This window comes from Geospiza fortis, unplaced genomic scaffold, assembly GCF_000277835.1.
Source record: "Geospiza fortis unplaced genomic scaffold, GeoFor_1.0 scaffold8, whole genome shotgun sequence".
Taxonomy (NCBI): domain Eukaryota; kingdom Metazoa; phylum Chordata; class Aves; order Passeriformes; family Thraupidae; genus Geospiza; species Geospiza fortis.
Window position 1 is genome coordinate 1,429,601 of NW_005054414.1, and position 19,059 is coordinate 1,448,659.

Genomic DNA, 19,059 nt, shown 5'->3' on the forward strand with positions numbered 1-19,059 from the left:
CGGCGGCCGCGTCCCCTCCTCGGTCACGGGCAGCGGGAGGGGGGAGCTGAGCAAAAGCTCTCAAGCGGGGCAAGGGTGGTGTGAACATTTTTCCCGTGAAGCGTTAAAGTGGCTGTGACTCGGGTGGAATTCCTGAGGTGACTTTTTTCTCCCACTCTGTTGGCAGAGGTTTGTGGCTGACTGAACCAAGTAGCTCCAGGTTCCTGCAGCTGTCAGGAGAAAACTTTAATCTACAGAAAAGCTGAGCTTTTTTTCTCCTTTACTATAAGCCCCGTGGGCAGCAGGGCAGGGGGGATTCTGCCCCTCTGCCCCTCTCTGCTGAGCCCCCCCTGCAGGGCTGCATCCAGCCCTGGGCCCAGCACAGGAAGCACAGGGAGCTGCTGGAGCCAGGCCAGAGCAGGGACACCAAGGGGATCAGAGGGATGGAGCAGCTCTGCTGGGAGGAAAGGCTGAGGGAATTGGGATTGTTCAGCCTGGAGAAGAGAAGGCTTTGGGGTGACCTGAGAGATGGAGAGAGACATGTGACAAGGGGCCTGGAGTGAAAGAACAAGGGGCAACGGCTTCACACTGACAGGGGGGAGGCTTAGATTGGCTATCCGGTACAAAAAGTTCCCTGTGAGGATGCTGAGGCCCTGGCACACCTTGTCCAGAGAAGCTGTGGCTGCCCCATCCCTGGAAGTGTTCAAGGCCAGCCTGGTTTGGGCTCTGAGCAACCTGGGATAGTGGGAGGTGTCCCTGCCCATGGCAGGGGGTTGGCACTGGGTGGTCTGTTACATCTTTTCCAACCCAGTTCATTCCATGAGTCTATGATTTCTTCTGCTTTGGCTTCCTAGGCTCTCTTTCTTCCATGTGTGCAGCTCTGCTGCTACCCTTGATAATCTCTGGAACTGCTTCCCTGTAAAGTTCAGAGAGCCAGCTGCAGCACATGCTTGTGAAAAGAAGGCTCCAGAGTCTTCCTGCAGCTTTGTTCTCTCCAGCATGGAGGTGTAGTTGTTACACATAAATTGTGCTGCATTTATGATAAATTTAAGAAATCACTTATCTTACTTTTATTCCAGATGGCTTTGTCTCATTGAAAGCTGAGAGCATGATTGGAATTGATTTGAAAATGGTTTTTTATTGTTATAAAATCTTCATTGCATTGTTTTGAAATGGGTTTATGCTGCATTGTGTCTCATTTTTTTTACATTCAGGGCTGCTGTCTCTTGTTAGTATTTAATACAACAATGTTTTTGAAAATCCCCTTAAATTATGACAAGTTAATTTTTTTTGTTGTTGTTTACAATCTCTTTCAGTGGAGAAACGAGATACAACAAAGACAAGATACTGCAAGGTTAGTAAGAGTTATTCTGTTAGCTGGTTAGAGATGGAAAATCATGGTGAAATCCTGTCACCAACTGCTCAGATGTCATTAAGCAATAATACTGTAAACCTTTAGAGACTTTATGTGTAAGCCAGGACATTGCTTTCATAACGTTACAGAAGATTTTAAGTCATCCTCCACAGAATATCAACAGATGCTGATGCACATTGTGTTTTAACAGGAGTATTAGAAGAGTTCCTTTTTCTACACAGGGAAAAAATAATGTTGCATGTAATCAGATGAAATGGTAGCAGCACCTTTACTACGGACTCCATAGCTCTGTGTTAAATCCCAGTAATAGGAAGTTTGGGAAAAGGGCTTCTGGGAAAAGGAGCTGCGGAAGGATGGGTGAAGATCCTGATGTGAAGGGGGCTGTTGCCTCAAGAAGAGAATCTGTTACTTGCAGTAAAAACCTGCAGTAGGACAAGGGAGAATGAAAAGTAAAGGTTGTTTAAATGCTTGAATTGCTCAATCCCGGTTCTTTCTCGGAAGTCAGTCTTGATTAGACACATTTGAAACTAGATTTCACCTTTGTGGCTGCTGGCTTGTGCACCCAGAACTGAACTGAGCTGCCTGGATGTCTGCTGTAGGAAAATCATGGCTGGGGTTGTGCTCTGAATAAATGAGCTTTCTACAATACTTCATGTTGTGAAGGAGAGTTGTGCTTCCAGATTTTCCTCCCTCTGGCATTGCCATTTACAGTTCTTGCAACATAGATTTGTGCTCATAATAAAATGAGTAAAGAATATTCCCCTGCTTTAATTGCTTTAAAATGTTGATGACGTCTTTTGATTTCCTAGCTCCTTGGATCAAATGACATGTAGAAGGTTCCTCTCCAGTGTGGAAAGAGCAGAGCTTCTGGTTTTGAGCAAGCCTCTTCTGAATTGAGAGGTGTAAGCCTTTACCAGCACACTGGGGTCACACGTCTCACATGTCTGAATTACAGATGAGGTGCTCAGAACTCAGATTCTGGACTTCTGGTGTCCTGTTTTTTGCTGTTGGATTGTGTATTTCTGTGTGAAAGTAGTTTATTTTCTTTGTTCTGAATCTGATGGGAATTTCACTCTCTCTGCTCTGGCTTCCTGCAGAACTAGAATAGGTAAAAGTTGTGGATGTAGCAATCTGTTACACGTTCGTCCCCCCACCACAGTTCTGGGTTCTCCTGCAGACTCTGAGCTGTGACAGGAGCACACCTGTCCAACTCAGGCTGGATTTCCATAGTGTCCTAGAGCTCTGTGACCAGTTATTCTCACTGACTTCCTGGCTGGAAACAATTTTTGGGAGGTTTGCTACTTTGCAGCTGGGTTTGCTCCAGCTTGCATGAGCATTACTGTCAGCATGTGAGGTGGAGAGGAAGAAAGCACAACAGTTTGTGTTTACATCTCATTCTCTCAGCAGTATTGTGGTCTTACTTTCATTTAACAAATCTGTTTATCAAGTTTCAGCTGTGAGATACCTCTTGCAGGAACTAGTGACCCTTCTATAAATGGTCACATTTATTAAATGTAGGTCTCTGTTTTATGTTTAAATTTGTCAAAGGTATGGATTAACATAATTATCATTGATAATGATCCTTCTGTCTTCCTAGGCTTTACTCCTTTTTATCATTAAAAATGTGTGACTGAGTTTAGGGAAGACCAGAAGAGCAGTGACTTTTCCTAATGATTGGCTTTGCTAAAGGAGAAAGTTTTTCTTATGACTGGGCAGTTTCTTTATTGCTGACATGCCTGATCAGCTGCTAAATGGTCTAAAATTTGCATGTTTTAATGCTGTGGGGTTTTTATTTTGTAGGTCAAGGAGTGGATGAGCCACTCTCTGCAACTGGTTTCAGGCAAGCAGATGCTGCTGGTTTATTTCTCAGTAATGTGAAGTTTACCCACGTCTTTTCAAGTGACCTCCTTCGAGCAAAGCAGGTAAGTGCTTCTTGAGGCAACAGCTGGCTCCCAAATATGGCATTTATTTGCTCTTGGTGATGCAAAAATAATGTAGTGCCAGAACCAAAAGCTGCCCCTGGATCCCTGGCAGTGTCCAAGGCCAGGCTGGATGGGGCTCTGAGCAGCCTGGGATAGTGGAAGGTGTTCCTACCTGTGGCAGGGAGTTGGAACTGGGTGATCTCTAAGGTCCCTTCCAGCCCAAACCAGGCCATGGTTCCATGATTTGCTGTTATTTTATATATGGGCATTGTTCTTGCTAAAGGAGTAATGGGGACTTTGTGGTCCCCATCACAACAGACAGGACTGAGTTTTTCTCTAAGAAGCAAACCAGATTGGCTGTGACGTTGTGCTGTCCCAGGCACTGTGGGTGCATGCTGTGTTCTTTTGAGGAGTGCAGACCAATGCAGGCAAGGTCGAGTTTTGCTGTGAAATCAGTACAAGGATCATTAAATGGGCAGAGATGTTGGACTTTTTCAGGCATCTCACACCTCTTGCCTTGATGCAGTAAACATACAATACAGATTAAATAAAGAGGAGAATTTACTGCATGGGATTATATGTGACCTTGTGTGCAGAATTATGAAATACTCAAAATTAGGGAAGCAAGACTTTTAAAGTTAGAGGTCAACTGTTCTAGGAAGGTCATGTCTCCTGTGGAGGCCCTATCTTTAATTCTCTCTTCTATTACTGATTCTTTGTTTTCAAGAGACATGCAGGGGGTTGAAACTCCTAAGCCATTCTTGGTTGCTTGCTTTTTGCTGTGTTGTCCTGCTAGAAGTCTGTGAAGCTGTGTTGTAAACCAGATCAACCAAGTGTAGTATAAATCTCCTTTTTTTTTCCCTCAAAACATACACCATCAACATTGCTCATCAGTTTTGCAGGACAATTCCAGAAACTGCTGTAGCAGCACAACTTAAGCAGAAAACAAAAGAGACAAGGAGGGAAGAGTGCAATAGTTGGATATTTTAAATATGCAGAATAGCTGCCCAAGTCACTTCCTTTGTGTGTGTGAATGGCAGTGATGATATTTTAAAACATTAAGAGTGCTTTCTGACTTTCATAAAGCTGTCTGTGCTGTGTGCCTGCTTTATGGGAATTGGTTTGGGATATTTTTTCTTACGTTAGAGACAGCCTTTTCCATGAAGAGCACTTTCAGAATTGCACTGTCCTAATGTGAAAGAGCTGAATTTTCTTTTTCATACAGGAAATGTGTTTTGCCATTTGTTTGACAAGCTGTCCAGAGGTTGGGAGAGCTTTCCCAAAGATGTGTAAAGCTGGAATTTCCATGTTGTCCATGTGCAGTTTTCTTGGCAGCTGCAGTTCTATGATGGGCCTGTTACTACACTGTCACTTCACAGCTCTAATATGGGAAGAATGTACAAGTTCTGTTGCAAAAGAGGAAATTCCTGCATATAATCATACAAATAACTGTGCTGTGCATATACACAAGGAAGTGGATTCAACCCTCTCTTTATTTCTGCCTTATTCTTTGAGAGAAGGTTAAAGTTCCAAGACCAAATTTCTCCTAAGCAATATGTTAAATGTGCCAGTAGTACAAGAAGGCTGCTTATTTGTGCCAGAATCCAAGGAGCATTTTCAAGATGAGTTCCTTAAATGTCATATTGATTGGGTGTGGATGTTTGCACAGCTCAAACTGTGTGTGAAGCCAGTGCAGCCTTCACACATGGGTGCATGTAAGAACCGGGAGCAGCTGTGCTCTGGTTCCCAAGAAAGACAAGGAGAGGACCCAGTGGAGGCCACAGAGATGATGAGGGGTCTGGAGTATCTCTCTTATGAGGGGAGACTGAGGGAGCTGAGCCTGGTTAGTCTGGAGAAGACTGAGAGGGGATCTCATTAATGCATAGAAATATCTCCAAGGAGTGTCAGAGGATGGTGCCAGGCTCTTTCTAGTGGTGCCCAGTGACAGGATGAGGAGCAACAGACACAAACCAAAACTCAAAAAGTTCCACCTTCCAACATGAGGAAGAATTTCTGTACACTGAGTGTGGCAGAGCCCTGGAACAACCTGCCCAGGGAGGGCCTGGAGTCTCCCTCTCTGGAGACATTCCAAACCCACCTGGACACATTCCTGTGTCACCTGCTCCAGGTAACCCTGCCTGGGCAGGGTGATCTCCAGAGGTCCCTTCCAGCCCTAAGGATTGGCTGTGACAGCCAGACAGTGTCAGATGTTTGTTCAGTTGGATTAACTGAGCAGTTTCAGGGAACACAGCTGTGAGTCTGGCCCATGTAGTCCATGTAAAGAATGTCCACATGATTGCTCTGTGTTCTATTCAGCAGAAGATGTGGCTCTTATCCCAGTAAACCCTGCTGGCCGCTCTCATGGGTGCTGTTTCTTCAGCTGTTCTGGACTTTGAATTGGGAAGGAACTGCCAGAAGATTGCAGCTTTTCTATTTTTACAGCCTGGCCTGGGCCATGTATCCAATTCTGCCAGACTGGTAGCTGAAAAACTTTGTTTTGTTGATTTGGGTTGTTGGATGCTGCTGATGGGATTCACCTTGGCTCTGGTGGTGTAAGGTGCTGTGTCTATGTTCTGTCCAGTTGATGTGACTGTATATTCACTTTTTAGACTGCTGCTGCCATTCTAGGGAAAAACAGGTTTTGCAAAGATTTGGAAATCAAGTACGATGCAAGACTGCGAGAGAGAGTAAGTGCCAAAAGAATTTGTTATGAAATATTGAACTCTCTGATGCCCTAACATTCTTGCAAAACTAAAAGGGAATGAGAGAATTGACAAGATTTAGCAGTGGAGAGCACTATTTGATGTGTTTTTAATCGCTGGAAACTGAACAATTCACATCAGGGACAATAAATTGTTTGCAGAAGGGTGAAGTGGAGCCAAAATTAAGTGATGAATGTTGTAAATATGATGCTTTAATGGTAAAGTTTAGTGTTTACGGAGCAGCATGTGATTGTAGCATTTCCTGTTTGAATTTTTTTCTCTCAGAAATTCCAGTCCTACACTTGAAATCAGCAAGGCCTTATTATTTACTTTTAATTGCGAGGGTACTTATGTGGTTTTGTTTCCTTTTTTTTATTCTTTTTCAAAAATTCTGAATTGAAGATGGATCCATCCTCTGTTGTGAAGACTTCACAGGTCTTTAGAGAAAACACTGGTTTCTTACATGAGAAAAATAATTCCCTGTAGCCTTTTTGCAAGCAAAAGGAAAATGGAGTTTATCTTCATGTGAAGGGCTTTGTACAGAAGCATTTGCACTGTGAGCTCAGTCACAAAGACACTTGAATTTTGTATGCTGGGGATGAGTGTCAGTGGAAGAAAAAAAATCTCCACACAAAGATCAAGCTGAGGGTCATGTGTTGAATGTCCAACATTCTTTAAATGAGATGCTGCTCTTAGTGTATTTGTCTACTGAGCATACATATATATATGTATATATATATTTATATTTATGTGTATATATATATATATATTGTTTTAAAGGGTACCTATAAAGATATTTCCTCACCCAGAATTGGGATAAAATGGAAAAGGTAGCTATGCCTTGGGAGTCCAAGAAAACAAAGCTGAAGCTTCACAAAGGGAAGAGCTGTTTGCAGCCTCTGGAAGGGGTACAGGAGACCTGACACATCCTGCCAAACCCCGTTTTTCCCTTACAGAAATACGGTGTTGCAGAAGGAAGGCCTTTGGCTGACCTCAAGGCAATGGCAAAGGATGCTGGAGAGCAATGTCCTTCATTCACACCTTCTGGAGGAGAAACACTGGATGAAGTATGGTATTTATTTATTTATTTATCTATTCGTGTCCTGCTTTTTTAGCAGTGCAATTGCAGCTATTGGGAGCTTCCCACTGAGAGCTCAGCCCAACCAGAGATATTCTCTAAGCTAAAAAATACTGCTTGGTCTGATAACAGTGGCTGCCAGGTGGGGAATCTCTTTATAACTAAAATACTGATTTTGAAACTGACTCCTCGTGAAGCTCTGGCTCACAGGAGGATGATAGCAATTGTTCTCTGGAGGGCAGGGGAGTTTGCACAGCAGTCAGTAACTTACATTGGCTTTTGAACCTTGTCTGTGAGAAATCTTTGTGTTGTAGCTGAAGTAGTTTTGTGTCAGATTTCTGAAAGGCCAAATCTGTGCTTGCTTCACAACGATCTCTTCATTCTTCACATTTCCTTCCGGCCTTTCCGTGCAGGTGAGGGAGCGTGCGAGGGATTTTTTTGAATTCCTCTGCCAGCTGGCTGTTGAGTTGGAGCAGAAGGAGCATGGCAAGCCTGGTGGCCCAGGCAGGAGCTCAGGAACATCTGGAGAACAGTTTGTTTTCCCTTGGACAAACCACTGCAGTGAGGCGGAGCCCAGCTCTGCAGGCAGCGGATCTTCCACAGTATTAGATGCCAATATTTTGGTGGTGAGTCATGGAGCCTACATGAGGAACTGGATTGGCTATATGGTTTCAGATCTCAACTGTACCTTACCAGCAAATTTAACCAAGTCCCAGCTGTCTTCTGTCAGTCCCAATACTGGAGTCAGTCATTTCATTGTAAAACTTGAAAATGGGAATTTGTTGAAGCCCAATATCACGTGTGTCTGTCTTAACCAAGACTCTCACTTAGTGGATGTGGGAGCTGAATGTGTAGCTTCAAAAGTGTTTTAAGAGTCTCTGTGGAGGGAAAGTGGGATTAGATCACAATTTTGCTAAACTTGGGAAAAGTATCTGTAGTAATTACTGGGATTGACTGGAATTGCTGACACTAAACTGCAAAAAGAGAGACATGCAACTGCTTGCTATCCTAAAAACTATGATTTGCATGGTCCTAGTGCCCAGAATAAGTTGGCAGTAGCAAAATAAAACAAATATTCTCTGTTCTCAGAAGCATAATACTTGCAGTCACTTGCATATCTGCTCCTACAGCACATATTTCAAACAACTCCTTTGCATTACTCCATAATTATTTTGGTTACCTCCAAGTGGAAGGGTTGGGGAGAGGAGTGGTACCTCAAAGCTGAGCTATACTATATTCTTGTTTTATTACAAAATGCTATATTGTAATATGAAACATACATGTTGTCTTAAAATAAATTTTTGAATGCAATAGTAGAACCCAGGAAGGAGCATTGCCCAGTGGGACAGGCTTGGTGCAGAGCCAAGGGATGTAACTCTGACACTGAATATCTGTGAGACTCTGGGCAAGTCTCCTTTCCATTTGTAATGTGGGAATGATGATAAACCTACCTCGCCAGGAGTATTTCCTAAGAAATTGTTCAGGTTGTCGAGATCTCTGTTGAAGAGCACTGTACACAAACACAGAGTATTTATTTTTAGCTGTGAGCAGGATGAGGAACCTTGTGTGCACGTAGTAGTGGTCTCTTTTCTGGAAAAGGGACTTTCTCTCTGGGGTGAGTTGTACTTGACTGGAATCCTTCTGTCAGCTGCAAACATGCACTTGATTCTATGAATGTTTTTGCCTAGAATGAGGCAAGTTTGATTGTTTAGCGACTGTTGGTGTGAATACTGCATTCTTTCCCCATTGGGGTGTTTGTGGTGTTACGGTGTGAGCGTATCTGGTTTATGTTATTTATAAGAGTCACGTATTTTTTCTTCATTTGCATATTTTTGGCCTGTTAAAAAAATAATTAAAGACTCTTGAATAGAGCTCCCATTTCATCTGTATTTCTTTTGAGGTAAAAATCTTTCTTAATATTGCCCTGTGAAGCTTTGCTCAGATCACATAACTTTTTATCCTTCTTGGCTAAAATTGGAATATGACTTTTGTGTGGACTCCTCAAGGTCTCTGTGGAATGCATCTTCCTGGAAGGCTCCTCAGAACTAAATTGATGGTCACAGCCAATGAAGATAGCAAAGCTTTAATTATGACTTATAACAGTGTTAATGGTAGGAGGATGGGGCAGAAGTTCATTCTGAATTTGCCTGTCCCTGGTAGTGCCAGTTTATTTCAGGCATGCCACTTACACAGCAGGGAATTCTCCTGCCTGTGCTTTAAACTGCTGAAACTCCCCTGGAACTGCCACATCCTGAATTTTGCCAGTCATTCCATCAATAATTCTTGGAACCAATCATCAATTCTTAATGGAGTTGAAAATGCGAGAGTACGAGTGGAGATGTGACACATTTTTCTCCCTAAGTCTGTCATTTCATCAAATATTTCAAAACACACTAGGGATTGGGGTGCTTCTCACTTTAAAAGGTTTCTTTATCTTTCTTGCCTGCTCTCAAGCAGGTAATTAATATTAGGTTCTTGTTGATGATCCCATAACTTAGGAGAGCATCTACTTTGTTAAGTGCTTTGCCACTGCTTAAGTCACACAATTCCCAGAGGGATTTTTGACTCTTCCTCTATAATATGCTTTACCTTCTTTTTTTGTATTTATAGGTCATTAAAATTTAAATCCAGCCTAAGGAACCTGTGTGGTTGTTTTCTTTAACTTGCTGTTACCAAATTCTTTCCTCTTGTAAGTCTCACACAGGGCAAGTAGATGGTACCGTGGTGCCTAACAAGGAAAAATAACCAAAGGGTGAAACCACTCAGGTTTTCTGAACAGCTCCTGTCTTAATGAAGTCATATTTTTCAGTGAAAATGCATCAGAATCTCCCAATTCAGACTTTGTAAAACACACTAAAATGCTGCGAACACATCTGCCAGTGGCCAAGGGAGTACAAGCAGTCACGAGTGGCCTACAGTTGCCCAGATGTGCTTTTTCCCTCAGTGTCTGCTGCTGACATTGCTGGAGACAGGATGCCAGCCTAGGTGGGCTTATAGCCTGCCCTAAAAGAGTTGCATTTGTTATTTCTCCTTTGTTATGTCACATGCCAGCTTCTCTCTGCATTAAAAAGTCACTCATTTTGGAAGCTTCTGAAGCTAATTCTAAAGGCTGTTTTCTTTAGGTCTCTGTATAGTACTGCTCTTTTAAAATTTTTACATCAACACTGAGACTAAATCGCTTTTTGGTCAGGTGACTCTTGTGCATGTGTGCAGTAAATCTGTACAGTTTATTGGGACCATGGGAGAGGAGAGCTGCAGCAATAGATGGGTCTGTTAGGAATAGTAACAGAACATAAATATTTGAGGGACTACTCAGTAGTGGCAATGGATGCTGGCTCCATCTCCTCACAGGTCTGCCTCCCCTTGAGCAGCTGTCAGGCAGTGAGCTCTGGTAGTCCCTCAGTTTCCTTCCTCTAAAGCAAAGACATGTTCTCTATTCCCACAGTTCTCTGTAGAAGACTGTTGTGCAGACATAGCCCTGATTTTGCAAAAGGAGGACGTTTTTCCCTTTTAAAAGAAATGTAGAACATAATTTAAATAGATACATTGTGTATCCAAGCTTTCGGCTGCCTCAGATCCACAGCCCACATGCCTAGACTTAAAATATGTCAGATTTCCCCCAGATGTGTTCTGCTTTTGAGGGCTTTGGCCGTGAGCTGGAGGTTTTCAGGTCTTGGTAGTCCGAGGCAAATGGCAGCTGCATGGCACAAATGAGCTGCACAGTGATTTGTGAGCTGCTTCTCCAGTATCCATGGATATGGCAGAGCCACTGTGGGGCATCTGTGTGCGTGTGGTGACTCCAGTGCCATTCAGGAGGGTCTCCTGTGACAGCTCTGCTGTCACCTACAAACAGCTCTGGGGTTCCTGGGGTGCAGGAACCCCGTGTGGCAGAGCCTGGCAGGAAGACTCCGAGGGCACAGAGTGTAAGGCACAGGCGAATACTGGGATAAAATCCAGGAATCTTGAGCAGGCTGATACTGGTCACCAAAGGAATGCTCCAGGCAAAACTCTTTCCTTCTGATGCCCAGTTGGGTCATCCAGCCATAGCTGAATGGGAGCAGGCTGGTGCAGCACACTTGACTGTAATAAGTCCTGAATGTGTTTTGGAACAGCTGGCCATTGAAAAGTGAATTTACTGAATTTAAAAGCTGAGGTGAAAAAAGGAGGTTTGGTTTCAGAGGGTAGGAATCACAAAATTAGTTTTAGAAATTGTGAAATACCCTGAGTTGGAAGGCACCCACAAGAATCACTGAGTCCAGCTCCTGGCCCTACATGGGACAGTCCCAAGAATCACACAACTTAATTCTACTTCTCCAAAGAAATTTAAATAATGGTTAATGCAATAAATTCTGAAGGAGAAAGTAATTGGAGACAAGAGAGGTAAATGAAACCTGCAATCTAATTAAATGAGTTTTTACCATAAGTAGTTCACACTCTACTGAATGGGTAGTTCTTTGATGAAGTAACTAATGTATAGGCAAGGGAAAAATTAAATGTGATCTCGGTGAATCTTAATTGAAGGCTTAATTCCACAATGGAAACCATCAGCTCAGCTGGTAAAGATAAATGTTGCTCAGGAGAAAAAACATGGTGACGAAGGTATGCAAAGAATTAGTGGGCATAGAAGTAGTAATGTCCAAGGTCAAGCACTGAGCTGGAGTAAAGCTGCTATTTAAGGCCCTTAGGGGGCGATTTTTTTTTGCAATGACTTTGAATAAAAATACAGGAATGTGGAATATTAGTGAGAATGCATCATCCATGACTATGTGGGGCAGAATAGCATGCAGAGGAGGAAATTATGAACTTTCAATCTTACAACTGCTTGAGTCTTCACAGAATGGCTCAGGCTGGACCCTGACAGTGGCTCATGTGGTGCTACCTCCCTGCTCCAGCAGGGCCATCCCACAGCACAGGGCACAGAATTGTGTCCAGAGCGGTCTGGAATATCCCCAGTGAGGAGACTCCGCACACCCTCTGAACAATCTGTTCAGTCCTCAGTCACTGCCCAGGACAGAAGTTCTGCCTTCTGCCCAGGTGGAACCTCCTGGGCTCAGCCCCTGCCCGTTCCTCTGGTGCCATTGCTGGGCCCCTGGAGCAGAGCCTGGGCCCTGCTCGGAGCCCTCCCTGCAGAGGCTTTTAATTTGCCAAGTATCTTTTAGCCCAAGATCTTTGAGCCAGGATCACAAATAATTCCCAGCAGGACTGAACTGACAGACCTGTGGTTTCCCATTGCTTGTATAAGACATTTCCCAATAGAAGTTAAAATCTCTTCATGGTCAGTCTAGACCTACTAAGACACTGTTTTTCTCATCATCTTTCACAGAACTTTTATATTTAGGATGCATGAAACACTTAGGAAGCTGAAACCTGTGTGGCTGGAAGTCACAGGGGACAGCAAAATACAAAAATTTTCAGACACTGCTGCTACCGTTTATTTGTTCGCTCAAGTACTTCTGGAAGGGGGAGCTTGAACAGACAATGCAGAATCCACCATTTGGAGATAATGGAAAAGTTTATTGGTACTTTTTTAAAAGGAAATAGTCTCTATAATACATTATTATAAATACTTATAAATATTCTGCAGGATTTAAGACCCACTCAAATAAATAAATAAATACTGTGACATAAATAAGTAATGCTTTCTTACCAGCTGGTGATTGCCAGCATCTCCATTGAAGAATAAATTCTTTTAAGTTTTGATACAGTTGCCTATAGTTACAAATACGGCTTTTTGATGGAAAATCCACCCTGTATTCAGTCTTAGCTTACTTACCCCCTGGCTACTGATAGAGTGGGCAAACCTTCTTACTCTGTTCTAGTGTAGGAATTTAGAGATGGCCTACAGATTTAACCCCACCAATATTTCCCATCAAAATTTAATGTGGACAGAGTTTTTAATGGTTCCAGTTGTTGTAGGGCTATTGCCTCAGTCCTAGAGAGGAGCTTCCAACCATTAATGCAAAATGCAAACTTTGCTGGTATACTTGAAGTCCAGAGCTCTCAAGGAGCAAAAGCCAAGAATAATGGTATAGGAATCAAGTAAAAAGATCAAAATAGAACATAAATAAAATCACACCTCTCCACTGTATAGACAGCAAGTTAAAAAGTCTTGCTGTATTTTGAATAAGCAAGAAAAAGCACAACTGTCTGCCTGCCTGCAATTCCCTTAATTCCTTAGAACCACTCTTTTCCTTTAGAAATTAATTAAAAACCACAATAAGTTTAGAAAAACAAATTCCAGGAGATGGAACTCTTGGACTAATCCTGATCATTTGGCTTGTCCTGTGCTCCTAAGTATTTATACGAATTAGGAATCTCTCCATCTAGGAAGACTATCCTAAAAGCAGAATCAGGGACCTATGACTTTTCCAACATAATGAGTTGGATGTGGTAGATAAAGAGATATTGTGTATATATACAAATATGGGGGAAAAAAGAGATTATTTTAAAAGCTGGCAGCAGTCCTGCTGCTGTGCTAAATCCAGAAAAAAATTAAATGAAAGCAAGAAGCACAGGGGGTTCTTATTTTGATTTTTGTTGCACTGATGTAACTCCAGTGGCTTCAGTGAACTACTTCATAAGAAAGAAAAGAAGAATAGCTTACAACCTAATTTTTTTTCTATGTTGTTATGGGCACACTGAGGAGCACTGTATCACTTCAAATTGTTGTTAGGCTGATAAATACTCTAAATAAACAGAGCAGAAGAATCTATATTTTGACATGCAAAAATCCCTGCAAAATAAAACCTTCAAATCTCTGCCACACTGGATTTTGTGCTGCTTATCAGTACCTTGCACCTGACTTGTGCAGAGTTCATCAAGAATAGCTTTTTGAAAGTGAACTTACCCAAAGCATAAACCAAACTAGGGAAAAGGTTTTGTCACCATTAGAGATCTCCTGATTAATAGTAACTTCACTCCTACAAGTATAAAGCATCTGATACTTGCTCAGAACTGAATACAAACATGGATGCTAACTGGACATTTCTTTTCTAAATAGGAACCTAATTTTCACTCATTAGATGAGAGTCTTCATTATAGTGTAAATATTAATCCCTTGATCTTTATAAAACATAATTTTTTTTTTATTTTTCCCCTGTAGAGTTCAGTATTATGCAAAACAAACTGTCCTGTTTAACACACTACTGATTATTATTAATCCTGGTACTTCTCTCTGCATTGGAAATATGCAAAATTAATGATCTTTATTTCCATATTGGGATTCTAGATTTTAGTACATGTAGAACTGTGATAGAGAACCGTTTGAGAGAGTGTGAGACTCTCCTCTTTTTTTCAAAAACCTCAGCTTAGATTCAGTGTCAGAAATTGCTCTTTTTCCACAGGACCCTTTAATCCTGTCCTGTCAGTTGTCCTGTCAGTTCCTCCAGTTTTCAATGTTTTCTGTTCCTGTAACAGCAGAGTGCCTTTTTTTGACTCATATGGGTGAAGAGAGAATGAAGCTCCAACTTAAAAGCTAAAAACAAAGAATCACAGGTTGGAAGGGACCTTAAGGCTTATCCACTCCACTTTCCTGCCACAGTCAGGGACACCTGCCACTATCCCAGGTTGCTCAGAGCCCCATCCAACCTGGTCTTGGACACTTCCAGGGATGGGGCAGCCACAGCTTCTCTGGGCAACCTGTGCCAGGGCCTCACCACTCTCACAGGGAACAATTTTTTCCTGATATCCAATCTAAACCTACTCCTGTCAGTATGAAGCCATTCCCCCTTGTCCTGTCTCTGCAATTTCTGATGCAGAGCCCCTCCCCAGCTTCCTTGTAGCCCCTTCAGATATTGGATACATGACATGATAATTTTTACATAATAAAATAACACACCACCTGGCAATTTGTCTGCTGTGCTTGGACAGGATGTTGCTAGTAAGAGATTCCCTGGCTCTGCTGGAATCTTGGATGCTCCAGATCTCTACATCAGTTAACATAACATGTTTCCCATTTCATACAAGGGATTCCTTTTTTTGTTTGTTTTCATCATTGATGCAAACTTAAGGTGATTCAGACCCTGAAAGGTTTGGTTGTGTGATTGTTTTCAAAAATGGATCTTTCCAGTAGACCCCGAGCTGGAAAAATCTGACTTGTACTTACAGACAGCAGTTTACTGACAAAACAAGATTTGAAGCTAAGGAACTTTTCCAAATGTCTCCCAGGTTTCTAAGAGTCACTTTGGCATTCAGGCTGAGTGTGACAGACAGTTCCTTTTTCCCCTGGCGAGTGCAGGGGATGCGGTTATCTCGTGATATAGAAGCGGGGGCTTGGGTACCTCCTGGCCTCCATCATAGCGTGGGGATCATCAGGGTTCACCACGTCGTTCTGGTTGATCCTCATGGGCTCCCTGGGCATGTGGGGAAAGTCTGTGGGCTGCTGCTGCAGGGAGCCAAACACCGGGGTCTTCCTCTGCGGGACCAGGATCTGGTGAGGATCTACGGGATCAACGTCTGCGCTCCTGGTGTGTCTGTGGGGCTCGGGGGTGTTGAATCGGAACAGAGGGATCTCGTTCTTCCTGGACAAAAACTGGGAGTATGGTGGTGGATTCATACCAGGGGAGAAGGCTTGTTTAACTCTGCCCAAGCTCACCAAGAAGTGGTGTTTGGGGGATTGGTACACATCGTACCCATTTTCCAGCGTCCTGTGGTTGAACACACAGTCCTCTTGGCTGAAGTAATGCTGAGGGGAAGAAATAGGACACTTGTGAGCAGAGGAGTCTGGTGAGCTGCAAACACTGCTTAAAGAGGGAAAGAAGGGTGAGATCTTGCAGCAGGTGTTTTTCTAATCTCCCAGGTCTGTGTCTGACCCAAATGCAGATCAGAGTTGCATGTCCATGCTTTCAGCAAAGGAATTTTAATGAAAAACCCTGTTTTCTTCCAGAGGGTCCCCACCCATGGCTCTGTGCTACAGATTGGTCCCTCACTGGATCTAATTTCTGCAATATGGAAAAGTAGGAGTTTTGCTGTTGTTGTTGGTTTTTTGGTTGGTTTTTTGGTTTTGTTGTTTTGGTGGGTTTTTTGTTGGTTTTTTTTTTTTTTTTTTGTCCTCATTTACCCAGGCAGGATCTCAGATGATTTTTGTCAGCTCTCCAACTTAATACAATCAAAGGAGAGAGCAAAGTTTGACCTAAATGTCAGATCTTCTTTAACACTTCCCCCTCCACCTGCGGCTACCCAGGCTTGCCCTGGCTGGGGAAATGGACACCACAGCAGCAGAATGCACTGGCCATTCAGCCTCGAGGCTTAGGAAAGGTCACTCACCGAGCCAAATATGTTTCCTTTTGTGTCCATGCACAGGTAACGTCCACTCTTCACACCTGTGATTATGATTGAGCCAGCACCCTCAGACCTGATCATTAGGGCACCTATTCAGAACAACAAAAACATCAAAGCCATTTCAACAATGCATTTACAGATCCACGGATGCTCTGGCTGGAAGTGACCTCTGGGAGTTCAAACCAACCTTCCACATGACCTGGGACTGTTGCCCACCCTAAATCAGGTTTGCTATGGCTTTGGAAAACTCCCAGGATGGAGGGCACCTCTCTGGGTGTCCTGTTCCAATGTGGCACTAACCTCCCAAAGACAACTTTTTTTGCCTCTGAAGTCCCAAATTGTGGTCTGAGGACGTTGCCCTCAGTTCTGCCATTGCCCACACCCAGGGGGAATTTGTCCCACTCATCTTTGTGACTGCCCTGTGGTATTTTTTCAGTGGTGCCCAGCAGTGGCATCAGTGGAATGGGCAGAAACAGATACTCAGGTGGAAGTTCCACCTGGACAGGAGGCAGAACTTCTGTGCAGTGACTGAGCTCTGAACAGATTGTCCAGAGAGGGTGTGGAGTCTCCTCAATGGGGATATTCCAGAACCATCTGGACACAATCCTGTGCCCTGTGCTCTGGGATGGCCCTGCTGGTGCTGGGAGGCGGGACCAGGTGACCCCCTGTGGTGCCTTCCAACCTCAACCAGTCTGTGATTCTGTCATTACATTGCCCTTAACATCCTTTTTGCTGGACTAAAACCACAACAGATCATGATCAAGGCCCACTGGAAACCCTGTGCCAGACCAACTCCACCTTCTACTCATCCAACATGACCTGGGGTTGCTGTAGTGCTCCAAGAGCAATGTCACTGTACCAGGTAAAATGGGAATAACAACTTTGCTTGATCTGCTCCTTGCATCTGACTCAGTGCCTGTTGCCTTGTCCCACCCAGGAGATCTGTGCACATCCAGGCCATGCCACCCTGGTGCAGAACTTGGCACTTCGCATTGTCTGGTGGCAGCAAATCAGTCACTCTGCCTCTTAATATCCCTTTTGTTGTCTGATTTCCATCTTTCCTGCTCCACCATTCCAATCCTGCTATGCTTTTTTCATGGCATACATGGGAAAATGTGATATTTTGCTGTCTGTTGTTCTCTAAAATCCCACACTGGTTCTTGACCAACATACCTAAAATGAGTTTCATAAAATCTTTTAATATGTAGGAAGAATAACAAGACAGTGCCAGCATTTCTGTGAGTGTTGCATTATCAATTCCTTAAAAAATAGCAGAATGTGATCCTTTTTCCTCATTAATTAAATTATAACTTTAAAAACCATCCTTATTTACTTATGTAAAAGCTTAATTACCTAGGCTTAGATTTTTAACGGAGTGTATAAAGTAGATGTAGTAATAATAGTAATAATAATAACAACCTGATTTTATGATGCATAGCTACTTGTGATTTGAATGCTGCTAAGAGAGAAGTATTTTTGAAATGCTGTAAAAGAACCCTTAAGTCTTAAACCCCTCCCACATTTGTCTACTAACTAAAGAGTTTGGACCAAGTATTTAGCAAAGGAAGAAGAATAAACTATTCTGTGTTGAAATAGAATAATAAAATATATAATTAAATAAACTCTGAAGACAAAATTTGAGAACCTTTTAGTTATACTGGGGTATAGTTTCTGCTCATGAAAGAACCTCATGAAAGAACCTTCTTCTCATGAACCCCAAAGGCTCAACACTTCTTTTATGCCAGTCTGGTGTTTCATAGTTTCCCCCTTTTTAACTGATCTTTGCATGCCTATGTTCTGTGCACACTGAAACTTAACTGTTAGTAGTTCTCAACCCTCCACCCCAAAATACAGATGTTATGGATGCCATCAGTTTTCCAGCCCTGCTCAGTATATTCCTTTGGTAGCACCATCAGTGGGAAGCAGCTATTTGGGAGATATCATTATAAGAGATTCCTCCAGAAACTGGGGGTAAAATCATGAAGTGGAGGATGATTCAGGTGGTTTTTCCTTGCAGAGTATTACAGGAACCATAGGAATTTAGTTGTCCTAGGCAAAGAATGAAATTCCCTATCCACTAGATTTCTTTGGAACTATTTTATTTGTTAAACAAAAGGGGAATTATTATGATGTGCATTTTCCATCCCGTGGCTGTGCTCCTCTGCCTACCTGCCTAATGAGAAGAGGGGATTTTCTATAGGTGGTGAGGAAGTAAAAAAATCTCCTTGTCCCTCCCCTGCTCCCATGGAGGTCTGTAGGAAGCCACTTACTGTAGATGGTTTGGTGAGGAGCGCCGTCGACGTAGCCATTAGCGTGAATTTGGAGGTGGAAGCTGCTCCTCTCTGTGTCGGTGTAGAGATGCATCAGGCGGTCTCCATTGCCCCAGCTGGGACTCAGCAGTGGAGAGGAGTTGGGAAAGGCAAGGGAAGCCTTCAGGCTGCAGAGTAGCAGGAGCAGGGAGCTGCAGGGAATGCCCTGGGGAATGGCTCGCCGCTCCATGGTGGGTCAGCGTCTGCTCCGCACCTCCCCTCGTGCCTGGAGTGTGAATCCTCAGACAGGATCCCTTCTTCTCTGCAGAGGCTTATAAAGGGCAGCAACATGACATCACACAGGAAAACCTTCTCCACATCCTTGATTTTTGGCAAAGCAACATTTTAAGTGTCCCGAAACCTCAAGGGAAGGATCTCTGGCTAAGGTGTGTGGGGGAAAAATGTAAGGTTTCTA

General features: G+C 43.2%; 2 protein-coding genes across 2 annotated transcripts; one reads left to right on the top strand and one right to left on the bottom strand.

The window, feature by feature from the left end:
* Positions 1-1,290: 1,290 nt before the first annotated feature.
* Positions 1,291-9,692, top strand: TIGAR (TP53 induced glycolysis regulatory phosphatase; the record flags this gene model as incomplete). The annotated part of the gene is made up of 5 exons (XM_014309215.2): positions 1,291-1,333; positions 3,155-3,276; positions 5,886-5,963; positions 6,935-7,045; positions 7,470-9,692. Coding segments are annotated over 5 exons (813 nt in total), but the record flags the coding sequence as incomplete, so codon positions are not given.
* A 5,609-nt stretch (positions 9,693-15,301) lies between these two features.
* On the bottom strand, positions 15,302-18,834 carry FGF23 (fibroblast growth factor 23). Its single transcript, XM_005426430.1, has 3 exons — positions 18,606-18,834; positions 16,321-16,424; positions 15,302-15,739 (listed from the first exon to the last, which is right to left on the bottom strand). The coding sequence occupies exons 1-3, from the start codon at positions 18,832-18,834 to the stop codon at positions 15,302-15,304; spliced, it is 771 nt and encodes a 256-aa protein (XP_005426487.1).
* Between the last annotated feature and the right edge of the window lie 225 nt (positions 18,835-19,059).

Bases quoted from the DNA above. Each gene is read 5' to 3' on its own strand.
- FGF23 (XM_005426430.1), bottom strand. From the start codon at position 18,834: ATGGAGCGGCGAGCCATTCCCCAGGGCATTCCCTGCAGCTCCCTGCTC. The intron at 16,425-18,605 runs GTAAGTGGCTTC...TGTTCTGAATAG, and splicing joins TCCTCACCAAACCATCTACA to GTGCCCTAATGATCAGGTCT. The intron at 15,740-16,320 runs GTGAGTGACCTT...TCTTCCCCTCAG, and splicing joins AAGGAAACATATTTGGCTCG to CATTACTTCAGCCAAGAGGA.